At 50.2% G+C, this 17,500-nt stretch overlaps 1 protein-coding gene across 6 annotated transcripts in view; it reads left to right on the top strand.

The window, feature by feature from the left end:
- The window catches only part of nbeab (neurobeachin b), a 189,152-nt gene that overhangs the window by 73,470 nt on the left and 98,182 nt on the right, over positions 1 to 17,500 (top strand). For 5 of the 6 annotated variants that reach the window (XM_081700540.1, XM_081700539.1, XM_081700548.1 and 2 more), the window contains 9 exons: positions 74 to 254; positions 686 to 810; positions 1,228 to 1,335; positions 1,628 to 1,796; positions 3,725 to 4,145; positions 8,393 to 8,529; positions 9,811 to 9,937; positions 11,614 to 11,741; positions 14,948 to 15,009. In XM_081700540.1, the coding sequence (XP_081556666.1) occupies positions 74 to 254; positions 686 to 810; positions 1,228 to 1,335; positions 1,628 to 1,796; positions 3,725 to 4,145; positions 8,393 to 8,529; positions 9,811 to 9,937; positions 11,614 to 11,741; positions 14,948 to 15,009 (1,458 nt within the window). Of the gene's footprint in view, positions 1 to 73; positions 255 to 685; positions 811 to 1,227; positions 1,336 to 1,356; positions 1,797 to 3,724; positions 4,146 to 8,392; positions 8,530 to 9,810; positions 9,938 to 11,613; positions 11,742 to 14,947; positions 15,010 to 17,500 lie in introns of those variants that run through there. The other variant, XM_081700543.1, reaches the window with a different exon arrangement.

The raw sequence follows: 17,500 nt of genomic DNA, 5'->3' as shown, positions 1-17,500 counted from the left end.
AAGCTATATTATGCGTTTGTGATTGCCAGTGTCGGGGTTTGATGCTGTGTGTGCGTGTGCGTGTGCGTTTCAGGCGGAGCTGGAAGGGATGGAGGTGACGCAGGGCATGTCCTCGGAGACGGCCGTCACCTTCCTGACGCGCCTCATGTCCATGGTGGACGTGCTGGTGTTCGCCAGCTCTCTCAGCTTCAGCGAGATTGAGGCCGAGAAGAACATGTCCTCCGGAGGCCTGATGCGCCAGTGCCTCAGACTCGGTGTGTGTGTGTGTGTGTGTGTGTGTGTGTGTGTGTGAGAGAGCAGTGGATGTCTGTCTAAACAGAAACACTCATAAACAGAGAACATCGCACCATATTCCTGTCCAATCAGGGCTGTTGGCGTCGGGCCCCTCGGAGGCCGTAAGCAAGGCTGCGTGGCTACTGGCTGGTACTAGATCAGTGACCCTGCTGGTGAAGGTCACCTTCACAGGCCGGCAGGGTCTTGTTCGGGTCATGAGGACTCGTATGCCCTACCCTAAGGCGTAGGGAATTCCTCGCCCTCGTTCTCAAATCATTTTTATGCAATGCTTTTTTCCGTACCTGACTTGCTGTTCATGCGTCCTTTTTTGGTCCTTCCTCTGCTCGTTGTCAGCCTGCGTTAATGCCTCTCTCTCTCTCTCCCCCCATCCCTCTCTCTCTCTCTGACTCAGTGTGCTGTGCGGCCGTCAGGAGCTGTTTGGAGTGCCGGCAGCGTCAGCGGAACAGGGGGCTGAAATGCTGTCTGTCCAGCGCTAAAACCCCAGACAGCCTGCAGGGTGTGGCAGCTGCCAGCAAGGTGCCCCTGCCCCTCTTCTCTCTCATTCCTCCAAGCTCCGCCCACTCCCCCCCTGAGCATGCTCACTAATACGACGTACATCTTGGAATGACGGACGAGCGTTTCTTGCCCCATGTTTACAAAAGACAGAAACAAGTCAGTTTGGTAGTCATCATTGTTAACCAACGTCATCTTGCTCGGTAATATTTAAAGTATAGAGCTCCCGTTCTGTTCTCCCATTCTGTTCTGTTTTATTATGTGTCAAATTATGATGTTGCATATACTATTTATTTATTTATTTAGGTCCTGTTGACATCTTTCCTTCAGCAGCTGTCTGTCTGTTTGGTGTGAGATCACACTCGCTGTAAACGTGTTAATGGAACCTCCCTAAGCTAAGATGACACCTGCTGAGAGACACTGCTTTGTCTCCCGTTTCAGGCTTCCATGGAGAATTTCCCTGGGAACCTTTCTCCCATCAAGGACCCGGACCGCCTCCTTCAGGACGCGGACATCAATCGTCTGCGTGCGGTCGTTTTCCGGGATGTCGTAAGTGAAACTGGAGCGGAATAAACACCCACGGCAGCGTGCGTCTGCCCATGTCATATTTGTTTAGATTATTTTGACAATATCTTTCTTGGCTTGCCCATGGTTTATGCCTGCTAAAATTCAGAGTCTTCCTTTGACAACAGAAGGGTGTTGCGCTCGGAGCGCGCAGGGCACTAAGTCAAATACTTCTGCGCTCGGCCTGGTTGCAAACCTGGCAGTCTAGCTTCAGGCGGGGGGTTCGTGTAGGGACCCACGGCTGAGACCAACCCTGTAGGCTGTCTGCGCTGTGCAGGACGACGGAAAGCAGGCCCAGTTCCTGGCCCTGGCTGTCGTCTACTTCATCTCTGTCCTCATGGTGTCAAAGTACCGGGACATCCTGGAGCCGCAGCGGGAGACGGCCAGGGCCGTCAGCCAATCGGGGAGGAGCGTTCGGCAGGAAATCAACTCCCCCACGAGCACAGGTGCTGTTCCAGAAACGTCAGTGTCTCCTGTCTTCCCTGACATGCCAGCACACCGCAGCTGGTCCATTTCTGATATTGCTTTGTAGCTTTGATTTGGGTTTCAGTTCAAAACACATGATTGAGTTTACTGCCTGGAGTTTGCTGTGCTGGGAAAGTTCAGTTGAACCTGAATTTCCATAAATGTGCCGGAGTAGACGTGGGGTTAATTTTATCTGCTGTACGCAGGCAGGTCGGGTGGACACCACTAAACTATGATTGCTCACGTTTCCTGGTCTCTCAACGCGCCTCTCCCGTCCGAATTTGGCTAAAGACATCAGATTCGATCTGAAGACATTCCCTGATGCAGTTTGACCTGTAGGTTTATCGAAAAGTTGTTTTTCAAAAGGCAAATGGGAACTAATAATAAAAAAAAGTGGAAGTGTTAGAGAGAGAGAGAGTCTCCAAGCTCCTCGCACTCCTCCCTCTGAGCATGCTCACGAAGGTGAGGTGCTGCCATTAAATTGAGAATGAAAACCAAACCTTTCCTTTTCCTGCTGCTTGTACAAAAGACAGAAGCACAACTTGACACACGCCAGGTTGCCGGCTAGCACTGCTTACCACTGTCTTCTCACATCCAGCTGTCTGTATCATGAATATTTGCACAATAATGACTGTGACATCAGTGTATTTTCCAACATGTCTGTACAACTTCAGTACAGCTGTACAACCTTGCATATCCGTTTTTAGGTGTGTGTGTGTGTGTGTGTGTGTGTGTGTGTAATAGAATGCTCTCTGTAGTCTGTATTTTCTGTAGTTGTTTGAATTCTTCTGTTGTCTCTTAGATTTATCTGTCTATAGTGTATAACACCGATGTTAACTGTTAACACCCATTTGGGTTCAGTAAAGTGTTTATCTTACCTACCAACCTCACTTTGCTTGGTACAATGTTGACCGCCTTGAACTTCCGTGATTTAGTTTGTACGGGTGTGTATATTCTGTATGTAAGTAGCTGAGGAGTTAGAACAGCTTGTTTTAGCCTCATTCAGAATCGTTTGGCGGGTCGAAACAGCGTTAGCATGGCTAAGGTCGCAACTTTGGAACTTGTCTCACAATTGAACTGAATATTTTTAAGACCAGTGGTGATAAAGTATTCCTCTAAAACCAGAATAAAGGGTAGGGGAAGCATACAGAGAAGCATGAGTGTTGAAAGGAAGGCCAGAGAGGGAGAGTGCATGCATGTGCGTGCCTGTGTGCGCGCGTGCGTGTGTGCGCGCGCGCGTGTGTGCGCGTGTGCGCGCGCGTGTGTGTGTGTGCGTGTGCGCGGTGAGCAGAGAAAAATGGACAAAGTCTGTGAAGGGCCCGGAAGGCCCGGTGCTGCTATTTCCAGCCCCAACTGTCAGTAGCCATTAGACAGGCCATCCAGCGGAAGAGAATCGGATCATACAGACTGTCACAGAGAGATAGAGCTGCCTGCGTGCCCTCAGCCAGCTCAAGCTCGAAGTAAACAAAGAAATAAATACAAGGAGGGAGCGTTTTCCCAGACAGCGTGTGGCCCGGCTCGCCGGAGTCTGCCGCAACAGACGCTCCTCACTATGAATATTCATCAGGACAGTCCAGCATCTGGGAAACAACTGGGTATGGGGAGGCACGAAGGCGGAGTCACATCTGCATAGGGTCGCATATGTGCATGTTAAAGAGTTGGAAAGGCTGTTCCTTTGCTAAATGGACTGGTTAAATGTGTGGTCCAAATGATTAGTCAGCCTTTGATTTGGTAGCAATGCATAATAGTAGTCTTTTAGTGCAAATGTTTATGGTAGAATTTTGATTATGAGAGCGTGCGGCCTGAACGTTATGTTGTTGTTGGAACGTGTAGCTGTAGGTTGGTAATAAGCTTACCTTTTAAAAGTGTCAGGTTGTTGTTTTATCAAGGTGTGTGTGTGTTTTTACAGAGAACCCACTGCCTTTCTCAGACGGAAGGAAGGAGACCCCGCCTCCAGGGGTGGAGCCACTCTCTGAAGCCTCCCTGCCTCACTCGGACTCAGGCCTCGGGGAGGAGCCGACATCCGGTGTGCTGAACGGGGCCGAACCAGACCCCTGCCCCGGCGGTCCGAACGGCCTGCGCGGCCTGCTCTGCACCCTGTCCTCGGAAGTCCGGTCCCAGGAGAGCCTGGCCGAGGGGTCCCCGGGCACCTCGGTTTCCAGCGTCGGCCAGGGCAAGGGCATCAACGTGAAGGAGATCCTCAAGAGCCTGGTGGCATCGCCCCTGGAGACGGCCGAGGGCCGCCCCGAGCTGCTGCCCTACCCTGTCCACCAGGCCGCCACGAGGGAGCCCCACGTCCTGCTGCCCATGCAGTTCCACTCATTCGACAGGTACGGGCTTTCAGGCTGCGTGCGTTAGAGTAAACCTTCAAAGCTGCCTCCATTGCAGGGCGCAATAACACTCCTCTCCACCAGGTGGCGACCTGCGCATTACCGCAAAAAAGCATTAACGGTGTTTTTTTTGCTGTGATTAATTTCTTCCTGTCGTTAATGTTACAGTAGTGGTTCTGATTTGATTTCATCTCTGCGTGGTTTACGCTTAATAGTTCCTGTCTGTTCTCGCAGCCGACATCCACCCACACACACACACTGCGTCTTAGTCACGCCGTGATGGATACCTGTATTACTGTGTCCCTGCAGGGGCAACATAATGATTTTTCATTCGTAAGCAAGCCGAGAGTCTTTCAGGTCCCCCGGCACTTCCTATCGCAAAGTATTTCTGTGTTTGAAAAGGTCTTTGAATCGTAGTGGAACATTTTGGGTCGTGTTTACATTCCAGGCCGAGATAAGATCACGGAGTGATCCATCTCCGTTTCAGGCAGGGGGAACGTTTGTCCTCCTGCTAATCCCAGTTTAGTCTTCAGGCCTGGCGGTTAAACTCATGCGGAGTCGGCGTTGGCCCCTCGCCATAAACTAAGCGAGGGCTCTTTGGTCTGTTGCATTAAACAATAGCAAAATTCACTAAAACATCTCTGAATAGCAAACGCCACCGATACATCTCAGAGCAAAAATGAGATCATGGAAATAAATTAAAAATTTAATCAATTCTTTCTGTCATATTATTCCATTTTTGTTTAATTATTCCAAATATTTCTAAACAGTTCTCGCTTGGTAAAGTGCTTAAAATGAGGTTGAATGATCTTATAGTAAGTTTGGAATAATATCATATAGAAAAATCAATATATTGATTATGGTTAGAATGTTTTCATTTTAAGTAATACTGGTGAGAAATCTTGATAAGCAATATATGTTTGGAATGTTTTCATTAGCTAAGACAAATATTTTTTGCAGTGCATCGTGTAGGAATTAAAAAGTAAACAGAATTCCTTTGAAGCTACCTGCTCCCGGGAAACTCCCTGCACCTGCAGGCGTGCACGGAATCCCGTCGGACATGCTGAGAAGCAGGCGTGGGCAAGCTTCCTTTGGAACAGGTGAAGAACTGGCTGTGCAAGGCCATCATTACGCGACGCGGCACAATTCAGATGGCGGAAGCGAACAAAACAGTGACCACCTCCAGCTCCGTTATAATACAGGCACCTGACCGGGGGGAGGAGGCGGGGGTGTGTGACATGGGAAGCGTATCTGATGAATAGCAAAGGTGATGTGAGTGTGTGTGTGTGTGGGGGGTCTCCAGGGCGTTGATGGCAGATTAAACAGAGGGCCCCCTCTCTTCTGCTGTCTTCCTCAGCCCTCAGCTCCTTAATAGGGACTGACGGGCCGAAATGAGTCGCCCCGGCAAAGTGTATTATTTTTGAAATGCTTTCACACGGGCTGTCCGCCAGGGCCGCGACGTACCACTCAGGGAGCTGCGAGCTCTAATGTCATCCACCGCCGCCCAAATTGCCGCATCTAATTGTTTGCCACCTGCCACCGAAATGAGGTGCCAGGCGTGGAAAGGCCCCTTCGATCGACTGTCAGAAACACAATGGATTGGGAGTGGCATAAAAAGAAAACGCTTCAAGCACAGGAGGGCCGGGGGTGGACCCAAAGCCACCCCACCCGCCCTGGCGTCTTTCTGGAACTTTCCTAAAGGTGAAATTTTCAATTAGGCTTCAATACCACGAAGGCAGTGCTTGCAGATGGGGCCGTTACCATGACGAATTCAAATCAAAGCCTCAGCTTCCAGCCCAGTTTAGGAGCAATACCCCGGCGCTCGCTTGTGTGGAGACAGACCCCGACGTGCAGGGGATTGCTGAGTTATTCTAATAGGGTGCAATTATGGTTTGTTACAAATTTATACCGATCTGCCGAAGACCCTTGAAATTGATTTTTGCCGGGAAGATTGCAGTGGCTTTCATGGGCCTAGAATTCCAGCAACAGCACACACTGGACGCCCTGGGTTTATTAATATTCATCCCGAGATTAATCCTTGCTTTATTCAAACCAGCTCAATTAAGAAAATCCTATTAATAAAATATGTGTTGGGTAGTATGCATTATTTATGAGCCACTGGCCAATGAATAATTCATAAACGGTATACATATTTTATTAAAACCAGGTATATCAGTCCAATATTATCAGCTCCACCTGTCAAGTACCTGCTGGACGTTGCAGCAAAATAAATGGAAGATGCATTTGGGAAATGAATCTCCCCAGTCTTTTCAAAGAGTGGGACTTGGAAAATGCAGATATCAGACGAATATTTTAGTGCATGCAAATATTAGAAATGGATTGCATATTGCAATGTGCTTTCCTTGTTCAAAATGCTCTGGAATGCTATTCAGCAATAAAAAATGACTTTTACAGATGTTTTGACAAGATTTTCCTTCAACCATTATGCTCTAGAATAGCGGTTGAAATTATTTGAAGGAATTTTGAAATTCCGACTTGAAATGGCATTCTGAAATGACTCAATCCAACTAATATTTCTACGTTGCATAGTTTGGAGTCACACACACACACACACACACACGTTTAAGGGCAAGTGCGGAACGCCACAGTAAAAAGGCCACAGATGCCCAGTCTAAATCTCCGGACTGTGTAGCAATGTCCTCACGGCCTCACGGGCCTCTGCGACGTTTGCCGAAGCGCTCGACATCATCGTGTGGGATCCGTGAAGCCACGCGGCCACGAGTATATACGTGCTGGGAGCCTTCGGCTCGTCTCCGTAGTTCACGTCCATGCCAAAATATGACACTGGGAGAAAGATTTACAGCAGCCACTGCAGTTCCTGGTCTACCTCACAGTGCATTTAATAATCGCCGCCGGCACTCGGAGGCATTCTGAGTTTTATTAACTTATCCAATCGTTCAGGCTCGCGCCCTCCAGTACCGGGCAGAGGTACGCAATTTATCTCAGTACAGATTACAGAATCGGCTACACCACCAATATTGTTATTGTTGAAGATCAGAAGTTAGAATACAATTTAAATTAGCTACAATTCGACGCGCCCATCGTCCCATGTGTATGATATGCTAATTACATTTAAATAAAAAGCTGCGATCACAAGTCTTGCTCTTTTGTCTGTGACATCACATCCGTGTTCGGGTAATTCCACGAGCAGAGTCTGCTAAAGCCAGAGTTCCTAGCGGGCTGACTGGAAATTGAGTTGGGAACGCCACTGCAGCCTGCTTCTACCTGACCTGTAGAATGAAACAGCTCCTCGGCCCTGTGGATTTTCTCGGGAACGCGTCACGTACACGAATCCGCAAGTCTGAAGAAGCCCAGAGGTTTGGATGCGAAAAAGGCTGCACTGTACACGCCATCTCTTGTGTTGATACACACAACCGGGCCAACTGTCCAAGCTGACCCTTGTCTGCGCATATAGCAGTGCCCTAGGGAAGCCAGGTCATTTTCTGCTTCTAAAGACGTGAACAAAACAGCCTACTTTTTGATCAGCTTTGCGCGAACGGTTGGTGGCACAATTGGAGCGGTTCTGTCAAAGATCCGAGCCTCGATGTTACAAGGTTCTGCAGGGTTCTGGGTCTCCTTGCCCGGCGTTATGTCCGTCGGATCGGGCTGTTATAAATAGACAGCTTTTGAGTGTGTGGGATTCGGTGCCGGAGGACTGGCATGTGTCCGCGGCAGCCGAGCTGAAAGCAGCGGCTTATCCTGAACGGCCGGAGCCAGCGTGCGCGGGCACGGCGTGGCTGTGTGGCACCGGGGGCTCCCTGGATATATCCCTGCGTGCCAACAAGGTTTCAGAACCTGACGTTTTGTTCAAGCTGACTGCCCACCCTGACCACGCTGTGAGGTTTAGGGGGAGAGACCTGGCATGTGCACACACACACACACACACACACACACACACACACGTGTGTGAGGCCAAGTTGTTTTCTCTCTTTATTTTTTTCAGCCCTGCTTTAGGTCTGGGCACCAACACGTGAGCACCACTCCCTTTCCAAGCCAGTCAGCTCTGTTTGGAAACCTAAGCAGTCCACATAAATATTTATATTTACATTGTGTACCCAAAGTGCAGCTGGTGGACGCACAGGAATGCGTTAGGGCTTTCGGAAGGCATTGTGCCTTTGAAGATGTACTGTACATACTGTATGTTAGCAGGGCCCTGAATCTGGTGTAGGCACAATGTGATTTCGGTTTCAGAATTCCAACTCTCTCTCTCTCTCTCTCTCTCTCAGGAGTGTGGTCGTGCAGGCCAAGAAGCCTGGTATGGCGGTGAACACTGTGGCCAGCTCGGGGTCCTCCACCTCAGGCAGCACCCACAACATCTTCGCCGCAGCCTCTGCTACGCCCAAAAGCATGATCAACACGACAGGTATGCAGAGCCCACCTTTCATACGCCACCCTTCACGGGAACAGCCTCGGTCCCGCCTTCTCCCTGCTAACACTGTCGCAGTCACGCCCCGTGTGGCTAACAAGCATCTAATTTGAAATAAGGGGCACTTAATTGAATTACCCCTGAAAATACACTTGCTTTTTGTTACCATTCCCAGAGTACCATAATTAAAGCCAGTTTGGGTTCAGGTAAGTAGATTCGGTGTGCAGGAAGCTCACTGGCCACTAGAGGTCTCTCCTCACTACCTTAGTAAGCATACCCTCTGAGGGGCATATCCTGCCATGGATTGCTGGGGATAGAAACATTCTAATGACCAGATCCACATTAAGATAAGAGCTATATGTAATTTCAAGGATATTTAACTGCTATAACTATGCATAATCCAGCTGATATCCATTTTTAGTGTCAAATAGCGAGGAGACACCGCCACAGACTCTGGATAAAGTGATGTTAACCCAGGCCCCTGAGTGCCTTACTCCCCACTTAACACGGAGTGCATCACTGAGCATCATGCTAGGAAAAACGCTGTCATTGCGGAACTGTCACAAACGCAACGCACTCTTTCCATGCCTCTCCTTCCCCGCTACGGTGTTACAGACGATTACAGGCGTAAAGGAGACTCACGGATGCCTGGCGGGTGTGTTACCGGGCGGGAGGAACTTCACCTCCTCCAGATGAGCATGAAAAAGCATGAAAGCGGAAATGGATCTGGGATCTGACCGGTGCCTCTGCTCCTACGTTGGGCCCCCGGGGGTGGGAGTTCGGGATTGGGGCGGGGCAGGGCAGGGTGTTCGCCTCCTTTGGGGCGAGTGACAGCTACGTAATGGAATTCCCGTCCGGGGCAGCCTGACACCTTCAGCCGTTGACAGTCCCTCCCTGTGATGTATCTATCACGGCGAGCCAGCGGAGACGCTGCAGTGAATCCTGACAGGGCAGTAAGAGAGTATCGTCAGCCCTCACAGGGAAGAGGCTGATTGGTGCTTGATAGCTGCATTTGATGTAGTTATACTGTCTTCTACCCAAAATGTATCATAACTAGACAGGGAGCCGTTAGGGGGCGGCTGACAACGTTTCAAATGAAAGAGAATTTCACGTTTAGTATATCGTTTTTTTTTTTTTGCCAAGTCAGAGCTACACGTGCACACATGCTCTGAGAAGATGCGTCTTTGTTTGGGGTTTTAACGAAAATGTGTTCACAGGGCGGAGGGCGGGGGTCGGTCATTTCCTTGACACACGTCTCCGGTCTTTTTGCTTTCGCAGGTGGGGCAGACCCAGCGTCTTCCTCCTGCTCCTCTTCCTCTGGCTTTGTTAACGGGGCGACCAGCAAGAATCTCCCTGCGGTGCAGACGGTCGGGCCCATGCCTGAGGACTCCATGGAGAATATGAGGTGTGTGTGTGTGTGTGTGTGTGAGAGAGAGAGAGAAACAGAGAAGTGAAGGATGGAGAAGATTGTATTTTTTTAAGAGATTACCATGCTATTTGCATGCTGAGAGCTTTTTTTTAAATTGTTCTTGATTAAAAAAAAAATCTAATATGTTAAGTATTTTCTGACAGTTGAATGTCTTCTTTTAGGCGTTTTTGTTTGTCAGTATGTGAAAGTTGGATAGAGGTTAAAAACATGGCAGTGGCACAACCTTGCCACAAGAGGGCACCCTCCCTGAGTCCCTGTCATTAGCCACTTGAGCTTTCCTTTGTTTCCAGCCGAGGTGAAAGGTCACGTGGCTTGCTTTTGTCATTGTTGTGGAGGTCGCAACAAACAAGACATCCTACACCTTATACATTACAGTGGGAGCTGTGAATGTGTGTGTGTGTAGGCTGTCAAGCAGGGCTATGTAAGTGCTAATATAAAGGAATTGGTGTGTGTGTGTGTGCCTGTGTGTGTGCGCCTGTGTGGCCACCATTCTGACCTTGGGTCTAAACTAACACTCTGTGACAGGAATCACACCCAGACCACTGTCTGACTGCAAAACAGAAAGTGTGTATTTTCTGTTTTGTGTGTGTGCTCATGTGCGTGCCTGCATGTGTGTGTGTGTGTGTGTGTGTGTGTGTGTGTGTCACTCTTTCTCTCTGGGGTTTCTCTCTACTTCACACACACTCTCCTCGTCTCCTCTCCCACGCTAGGAATCGCAAATCAGTTGCCATGGCAGCGGTAACCGACAGCACTTACGGAGAGGGTGAAGTCGATGATGAAAGTGTCTGGCTGTAGAACCTCTGAGGCCTGCACTGGCTACATAGCTGGCGTCTTGCGCTCGAACAAAAGAACTTTAACAAGCTCACCCTCAGCTGGGTGCCATTTTAGCAGGTTTTGCTATTTATAGTCACCTGAAACTTGACGTAGCACAGCACAAGGTTGTGTGTGTGTGTGTGTGTGTGTGTATGTGTGTATGTGTGTATGTGTGTATGTGTGTATGTGTGTGTGTGTGTGTGTGTGTGTGTGCGCGTGTGTGTGTGTGTGCGCGTGTGTGTGTGTGTGCGCGCGTGTGTGTGTGTGTGCGTGTGTTGTACAAATAAAATACAGTTCAACCAAAAAAAGTACTTTGGTACTTTGCATGGAAATAGTACCAAAGTTCTTGACTGGCAAATTCACAGAGAGAGCTTAGGAGCTGTATAAGTGCTTGAGGTCATCAAATGTGGATGTGTATTTAAAAACAGGATTTCCAGACTAAAAAAACATCACGATAAGTGCATGTATGTGCAAATCACATAAAACATATTAGCTAAGCCTGGACTGGGACCAGTGAAACAAAGGCTGAAACCTAAACCATGTCCAGTACATCTAGTACATCGTTTTCATAGATTTCATACCTCTTTATGTTGGCTCTGTCTCTCTCGCTGTAGCTAGACATTTGTCTCTTTAAATACGCCGTTATAGTCAGGGCTCCCTGCATATTCTTAGTAGATAATATAAGATTATTTCTCTCTCCTCTCCTCTCTCTCTCCCTCCCTCCCTCCCTCCCTCCTTCTCTCTTTCTCTCTCTCTCTCTCCTCTCCTCTCTCTCTCCCTCCCTCTCTCTCTCTCTCTCTCTCTCTCTCTCTCTCTCTCTCTCTCTCTCTGTCCCCCAGCATCACCACTAAGCTGGAGCGAGCTCTGGAGAAGGTTGCCCCCTTGCTGAGGGAGATCTTCGTGGACTTTGCGCCCTTTCTGAGCCGCACCCTGCTGGGCAGCCACGGCCAGGAGCTCCTCATTGAAGGTACAGCAGGACCTCCGTCCCCTCCATGCCTCGCTCCCACCCCCCGGGCTCAGAGCTCGTGGACTCCGGGATGTGCAGGGGTGCTCATGCGTCATGCGGTTAGCCATCTGGGCTTATCGTAACATCTTGATTTTCAAACAAACTAACACGAAGAAAAAAATAATAAAGTGATGGAAGTTTAGGGCTTCGGTGCTGTTATAACACTTCTAGGATCTTCTAGGATCTCGTTGTGTTCTGTCAGTGCTCCGAATGTCATGACTGACGTTTCGTGGCTGTGTTCATAAACATCCGATCGATCGAATGATTCGGAACCTTCTGCTGGTAACTGACTTCACTGGAACATGCACACGGCTGATTTTGGACTGCAGCCTCTCCGGTGTGTTTGTGGGGACAGAGAACGCGCCCAAACACACAGCGTCTGCGGCGTACGGCTTTGCCTGCTGGCCTGATGCCTGCTCCTCCCACCCAGACCGAGCCTCTAGCGGACCTCAGTGGCAGTTTGTTCGTTCAGGCTAATGGTTTCCTGCAGTCCTTGAGAAGGTTTAGCCAGAGAATTACAGCGTGGCGGAAAAATGTGTTCCTGTGACTGGAATGGCCAGTTAATGAAAGAAATACACACACTCTCACTCACACACACACACACACACACACACACACACACACACACACACACACACCCTTTCTGCCCTGGACTCTGACCTTGTCTTTCCACATATAATAGCAGGCAAGTTCCTGTCTGTATTCTACTTAAGTCCTACCAACTAAGGAGGCTTCACACCCTCTTGAAGTTCAGTGTGAAGTGTCAGTTTTATAGCCTAATAAAGTTCATTTGCATGATGTAGCTGGTGTTTGTAAGAAAACATTTTTAAGCTGTGACTGGAAGTGTGAAAATATATTGAGATATAGGTAGATAGATAAACACACACATGCACGTATACACACACACATTTAAGTTCTGGCCACTAATGATATCGTTAACACTTTCATATTTATGAGGCATTGAAGAAAAGTATTCAAACACTCAAATATCATTGGAAAATAAAGGGAGTGGTAACGGGGGGGGGGGCGTGGCCCCGCGGCCCCCTGGACTGCCTGAATGCTGCACGTTGCCATGGCGAGTGTTTTGCCTTGCCAACCTGCTGATGTAACCTGTGCCGGTTGGTGGTGACGAGAGCAGCAGCACACTCGCTCGCTGTCCCAGTGGTCTGACGCTCTGTCTCGCCCTGATGAGCTGCGTTTCAGGGAGACGAGTGTGAGGTCGAGCTCGCGGAAGCACCTGCACCTTGTTCAGACACGGCCCCCTTTCACCCACACTCAACGTCCTCTTTATTAGCCACGCCTGTCTCGTAGGTGCAGTTTTACAGCCTGCAGGCACGCGCGATTGGTCAGTCACCACCTACCCAGTTCGTCAATGGTCAGTTTCCTGAGCACACAACCTCTTGAGATTATTTTGCGGGGTCACGCATTCGCAACTCAGCTGCGAGTCGGGTGTGGTAGTGGGGTGGGTGTGGGTGCTGGTGTGTTTTTTGGGGGTTTTTTCTTTCCCCTACAGCACTGTTGCTGGGGTATCGACACGCGTCTGCCGCTGCTGGGCTGAAAGTGCACCACCACCTGAAAACATCCGATCAGCGGGCCGCGTCGTGTTCAGAAACCGACCGTTGCTGAGGAACTGGGTAATGCCCATCGCTTGCTGTGCGGGGATAACAGATGTACGTTATACCAGCTGGTTGTTTCTAACACAGTGGCCTTTGCATGCACACCATTGCTGCCGTGATGGATTCGGATGGTTCTCTCCAGCCTTCCCAAACAAGGTCCAGACACACAAGTGCCGCTTCCGGTGTGACAGCGCCAACTCTGTGCCTCCATCCTGCAGCCTGGGCCAGAAGAAGAGATGCCTGGATGGTGTTTTTTTTTTTTTTTTTTCCCCCCTCCAGCTCCTCCACTTCCTCCATCTTGTCTGCACCGCACAGCTGAAATACTGTTCGCCGGCGCCCTGTTTATCCCCTAATTACCCGCTATCCATCACCCAACACGGCACCAGGGGTCAAACACCCACCCACCCCCCCCACCCCCAGATGCGCGGTCACGGGACAATTATGCTCCGTCCGCCCCCCCCGGACAGCCCTCATGAACCCGGGAGCCCAGAGCGAATGGAACAGTGTGCTTGTTGTGAGCCCTAAGAGGGGGCCCCGGTCCCGAGTGCCTCTGCCGGCCTTCAATGGCGCATTCACGCCGGGCGGGCTGGGAGCGGAGCTGTTTAAGCAGGACTGCGTTTAGTTTGTCCAGTCGCGCAAGCCCGGGGTCAGGTGGCCGCCTGACTAATTACGGCCCCCAGGCTGCAGCGAGAGTGGGGGTCACCGCTCAGCCGGGCACGCCCGACACAGCGTGGTGGAGCGTTACCTCGGCCTCCCGAATGTGAAAGGGGGATTGTAAAGGCAGGGCCTCCTGCACATTTGCCCCTTGACATATTACAGTGGTAGCTTCCGCTGTTTGTAGTTTGGAAGCAATCATTCATAGTTAGGAGGACATTTAAATGGCTGCTGATCTGCGGGTAGGAACGTCCTGCGTCCTGGAGCTGTGACGATTATGTGCAATTAAAGCTCTTGATTGTGCTCGTCAGGACAGACGCACCCTTGTGTCTGCGTCTGGGAGGGATAAAGTTTGTGAATCTCTTGAAATGCTACGTGAAACGTTATCCGGTCTTTATTTAATAATGAACACTTATTTAACAAACAACACATTTTCGGTGGTGTTTTTACTGAACAAATTATTTAAAAAGTCAAAGTCATTGATGAAGGTCGTATTTGGTGGTGCGATGAACCTGCTGAGAGGATATGAGGAACACAGAGAGCAGACAGGACACACGAGACATGATCCAGAAGGCAAAAACCAGGGCCAGGATCCAAAACCGCGAGAAGTGGGCACAGAGGCACAAAAATGGGCCTGGGCGCAATCTGCTGGCATGCAGACGAGGACGAACCCGACCCACTCTTTATCTGGCCCTCGACACGGCAGGAGAACAGAAGCCATCCCGCGCGTTTATACCCGCACACACGCTCTTATTTACCAGACGCTGCCCTAATAATCGGTGTTGAAACTTGGTTATGCAGATGGATTCTTATGGTTTTGTGTAACTCTTCCATTCTCCCTTCTCTTCGTCTCCCCTCTTTTTCACTCTTTGCCCCGCCCCTCTTCCACCCCTACAGGTCTGGTGTGCATGAAGTCCAGCACCTCTGTGGTGGAACTCGTCATGCTGCTGTGCTCTCAGGTAAATCTCTCCCTCTCTCTCTCTACCTTACCTTTCTCAAAATGCGATGAGAAAAACACATTCTGAAACTATTGCACAAAAAAATAAGATGTTATTTTAATATGGCAATGCTGAGCCTGTAGATTTTCATACATTATAAATATATTGACTGTAGGAACTCTATATCATAATCTAACCAGCCTCCAGCAATAATACCAAACTGTATGCTAAAGCACTACGAGCGCTACCCTTCACACTACGTATCAGAAGATCTCCGGCGTCCATTCTCGCTGTTCCCTGGGCTCCCACCACGTCTTTTAACTCCAGCTGCCATATTACAGCTCGCTGACCTCACTGGGCTCTCGTTAAGACTTCACTTTCAGAGGGGTCACGCTCTCGGTATTGCAGTCAGACGAGGAGATATTTAACATACCTTCTGTCAGCCCATCAGTCTTGGCCGGGAAGCCCATAAGGAAGTCGTTACGGCCGCGTCTCTCGCTCGGAGAGTCCCGTTGCCGGTGGCGCACGCCGGGGTCAGCACGAGCCTCTGTCCGACCCGGCTCTCGAACCCTCCGGCGCGAGGGGGAGGAGGGTGCACGACGTGATAATAGTACCCGTCCGCTGACTCCACGATGAGCTCTCTGGCTCCTCTCCCTTTGAAGTGCCTTTTTTTTTTAAGGGAGGGTTCACTCCAGTTCCTCCCCCATATCTCTGACTCCTGAGCAGAGCTGCCTGTCCACTCCGGGTGTGCGGGAGTTATTGCTGAGCACAGTGTGGCACGACGGGGCAGTTCAGCTCCTACTCCCCCCCAGCACAGATAGCATTACCGACGCTCAGGGTCTTCCTGCCATTACAGGCTCCTGGGGGCAGGAGCGTGAAACCGGAGCTCAGGAGCCGTCTGCTTTTAGGGGCACCAGGGTGCTTGGAGTCAGTACCTAGTGTCCAGTGCTGCCCTCCACAGGATGAGATTTAGCCCCATCTCTCCCCAGGCACCACTCAAATGGCCCCCAGAAACTGGATTGATTGATTTTTAGAAAGGCAAGGTCAAAATTTATGGCAAGAGCTTAAACTTTATGGCCTTTTCAAGCACTGTGTGTGTTTTGTGTGTATAGGAGAACTCTACACAGAAGACAACAACAACCACCCCAACAGTAAAAGTCTATAAATTGATTTCTATCATAACTTGCAATTAGTATAAAACATTGGCTATTGACTTAGAGTTACCACAAAGAACCATCAACAATTATCTCATACGGCTTGGGTATCACCATTCCCTTCATGTTGAAGTAAAGAAAACAAACAAAACGACAACAGACCAGCCAGTGCTGGCCCTCTGTGTCTCGCCTCAGCTGCCCCGCCTCTACTGTTCCCAGACAGCAGGGCCTTCGCTGCGCAGACCTCGCGTCCTCTGCCTTGCAAACTGTCACTTTTCTGAATAAATTAGGGATAATCGCCTTGCCTCCTTCAGAATTTATGCCAAATTTTATGCGAGCGATTGGTGCAGGCCCTGCAGACAGCCGGGGCCTCCGTCCGCCAGAGCGGGAGGTCGTGTGGGTCAGTCCTGCGTAACGGTTAAAACGTGCGTCACGTTTTAAACGTCAGGGCACGGGGTTGGGAGATTTAGCGATGGAGAGCCTCCAGATGTCGGGAGCGGCGCGGCACAGATGAAAGTGGAGCGCGCTCTCGCTCCCTCGAGGGGGTCGGCTGCGGACGCCGCAAATTCTCGGCGGTGCGTTCACGTCTGAGTCGCGGTGGGGCAGGAGAGGGCTCGGCTTGGCTCGGCTGGACGCGGACCCAGTGCCGCAGTAGACCGCTGGCTCCGGCCATGGCGGCACTGTTAGCTCATGCTAAACTACATTTCACAACTGTTCAGAGCATTTTAAAGTTGGAACATAGTTTTGTTTAGATTTTTTGCAGTAAAAGGTGTATTACCGCAGGAGAGAACTGGTGTCAATAAAGAGAACTATTTCTTTGTTATTCTTAATCCCAGTTTCAGTGATGCTGAAATGGGCTTCTTGTCAGGGCTCAGAAGGGGGTGAAAAAATGCCTTAAGCCATCATCTCCACCCCTTATGCTGGTGCTCTGGGAAATCTTATCCCGGTGTGGGATTGGCCATCGTCAGCTTCACCCAACCCAGGGCAAATATCTCTTGGATGTGTTAATTCCTGATCGCGCTTCCCGTTTTCGCGAAGGACGGAATTCTCACCTTCTGGACGTGCTAATTCGCTTCCCGGTCCCATGCCACCTGCCGTGGGGCATCCCGCTCCGCGGCCCGAGTAGACGGGAGACGCGACATGAAAGAAGAGCTTCATGCTACCCGTCTGCAGAGCGGAGGTTACCCGCACTCGGCTGAAGGATGGGGCTTTTGGGAGCTCTGAGGTCATGATCTTGGCACGCCAGCTCCTCCGTGCAACTCGGTGCGTTTCCGTGTTTATTTTTGTCACGTGAGCACCACTAGTGGTCCCACTGCAGGAAAGGGGGGCCAGGGGGATTGCAGGGCGTGTCCTGACCC

The sequence above is a fragment of the Electrophorus electricus genome, chromosome 17 (assembly GCF_041902795.1).
Source record: "Electrophorus electricus isolate QZ-2024a chromosome 17, ASM4190279v1, whole genome shotgun sequence".
In the NCBI taxonomy this organism is placed as follows: domain Eukaryota; kingdom Metazoa; phylum Chordata; class Actinopteri; order Gymnotiformes; family Gymnotidae; genus Electrophorus; species Electrophorus electricus.
The sequence above is the reverse complement of the archived record's forward strand: the minus strand, read 5'-3'. Positions and strand labels throughout refer to the sequence as shown.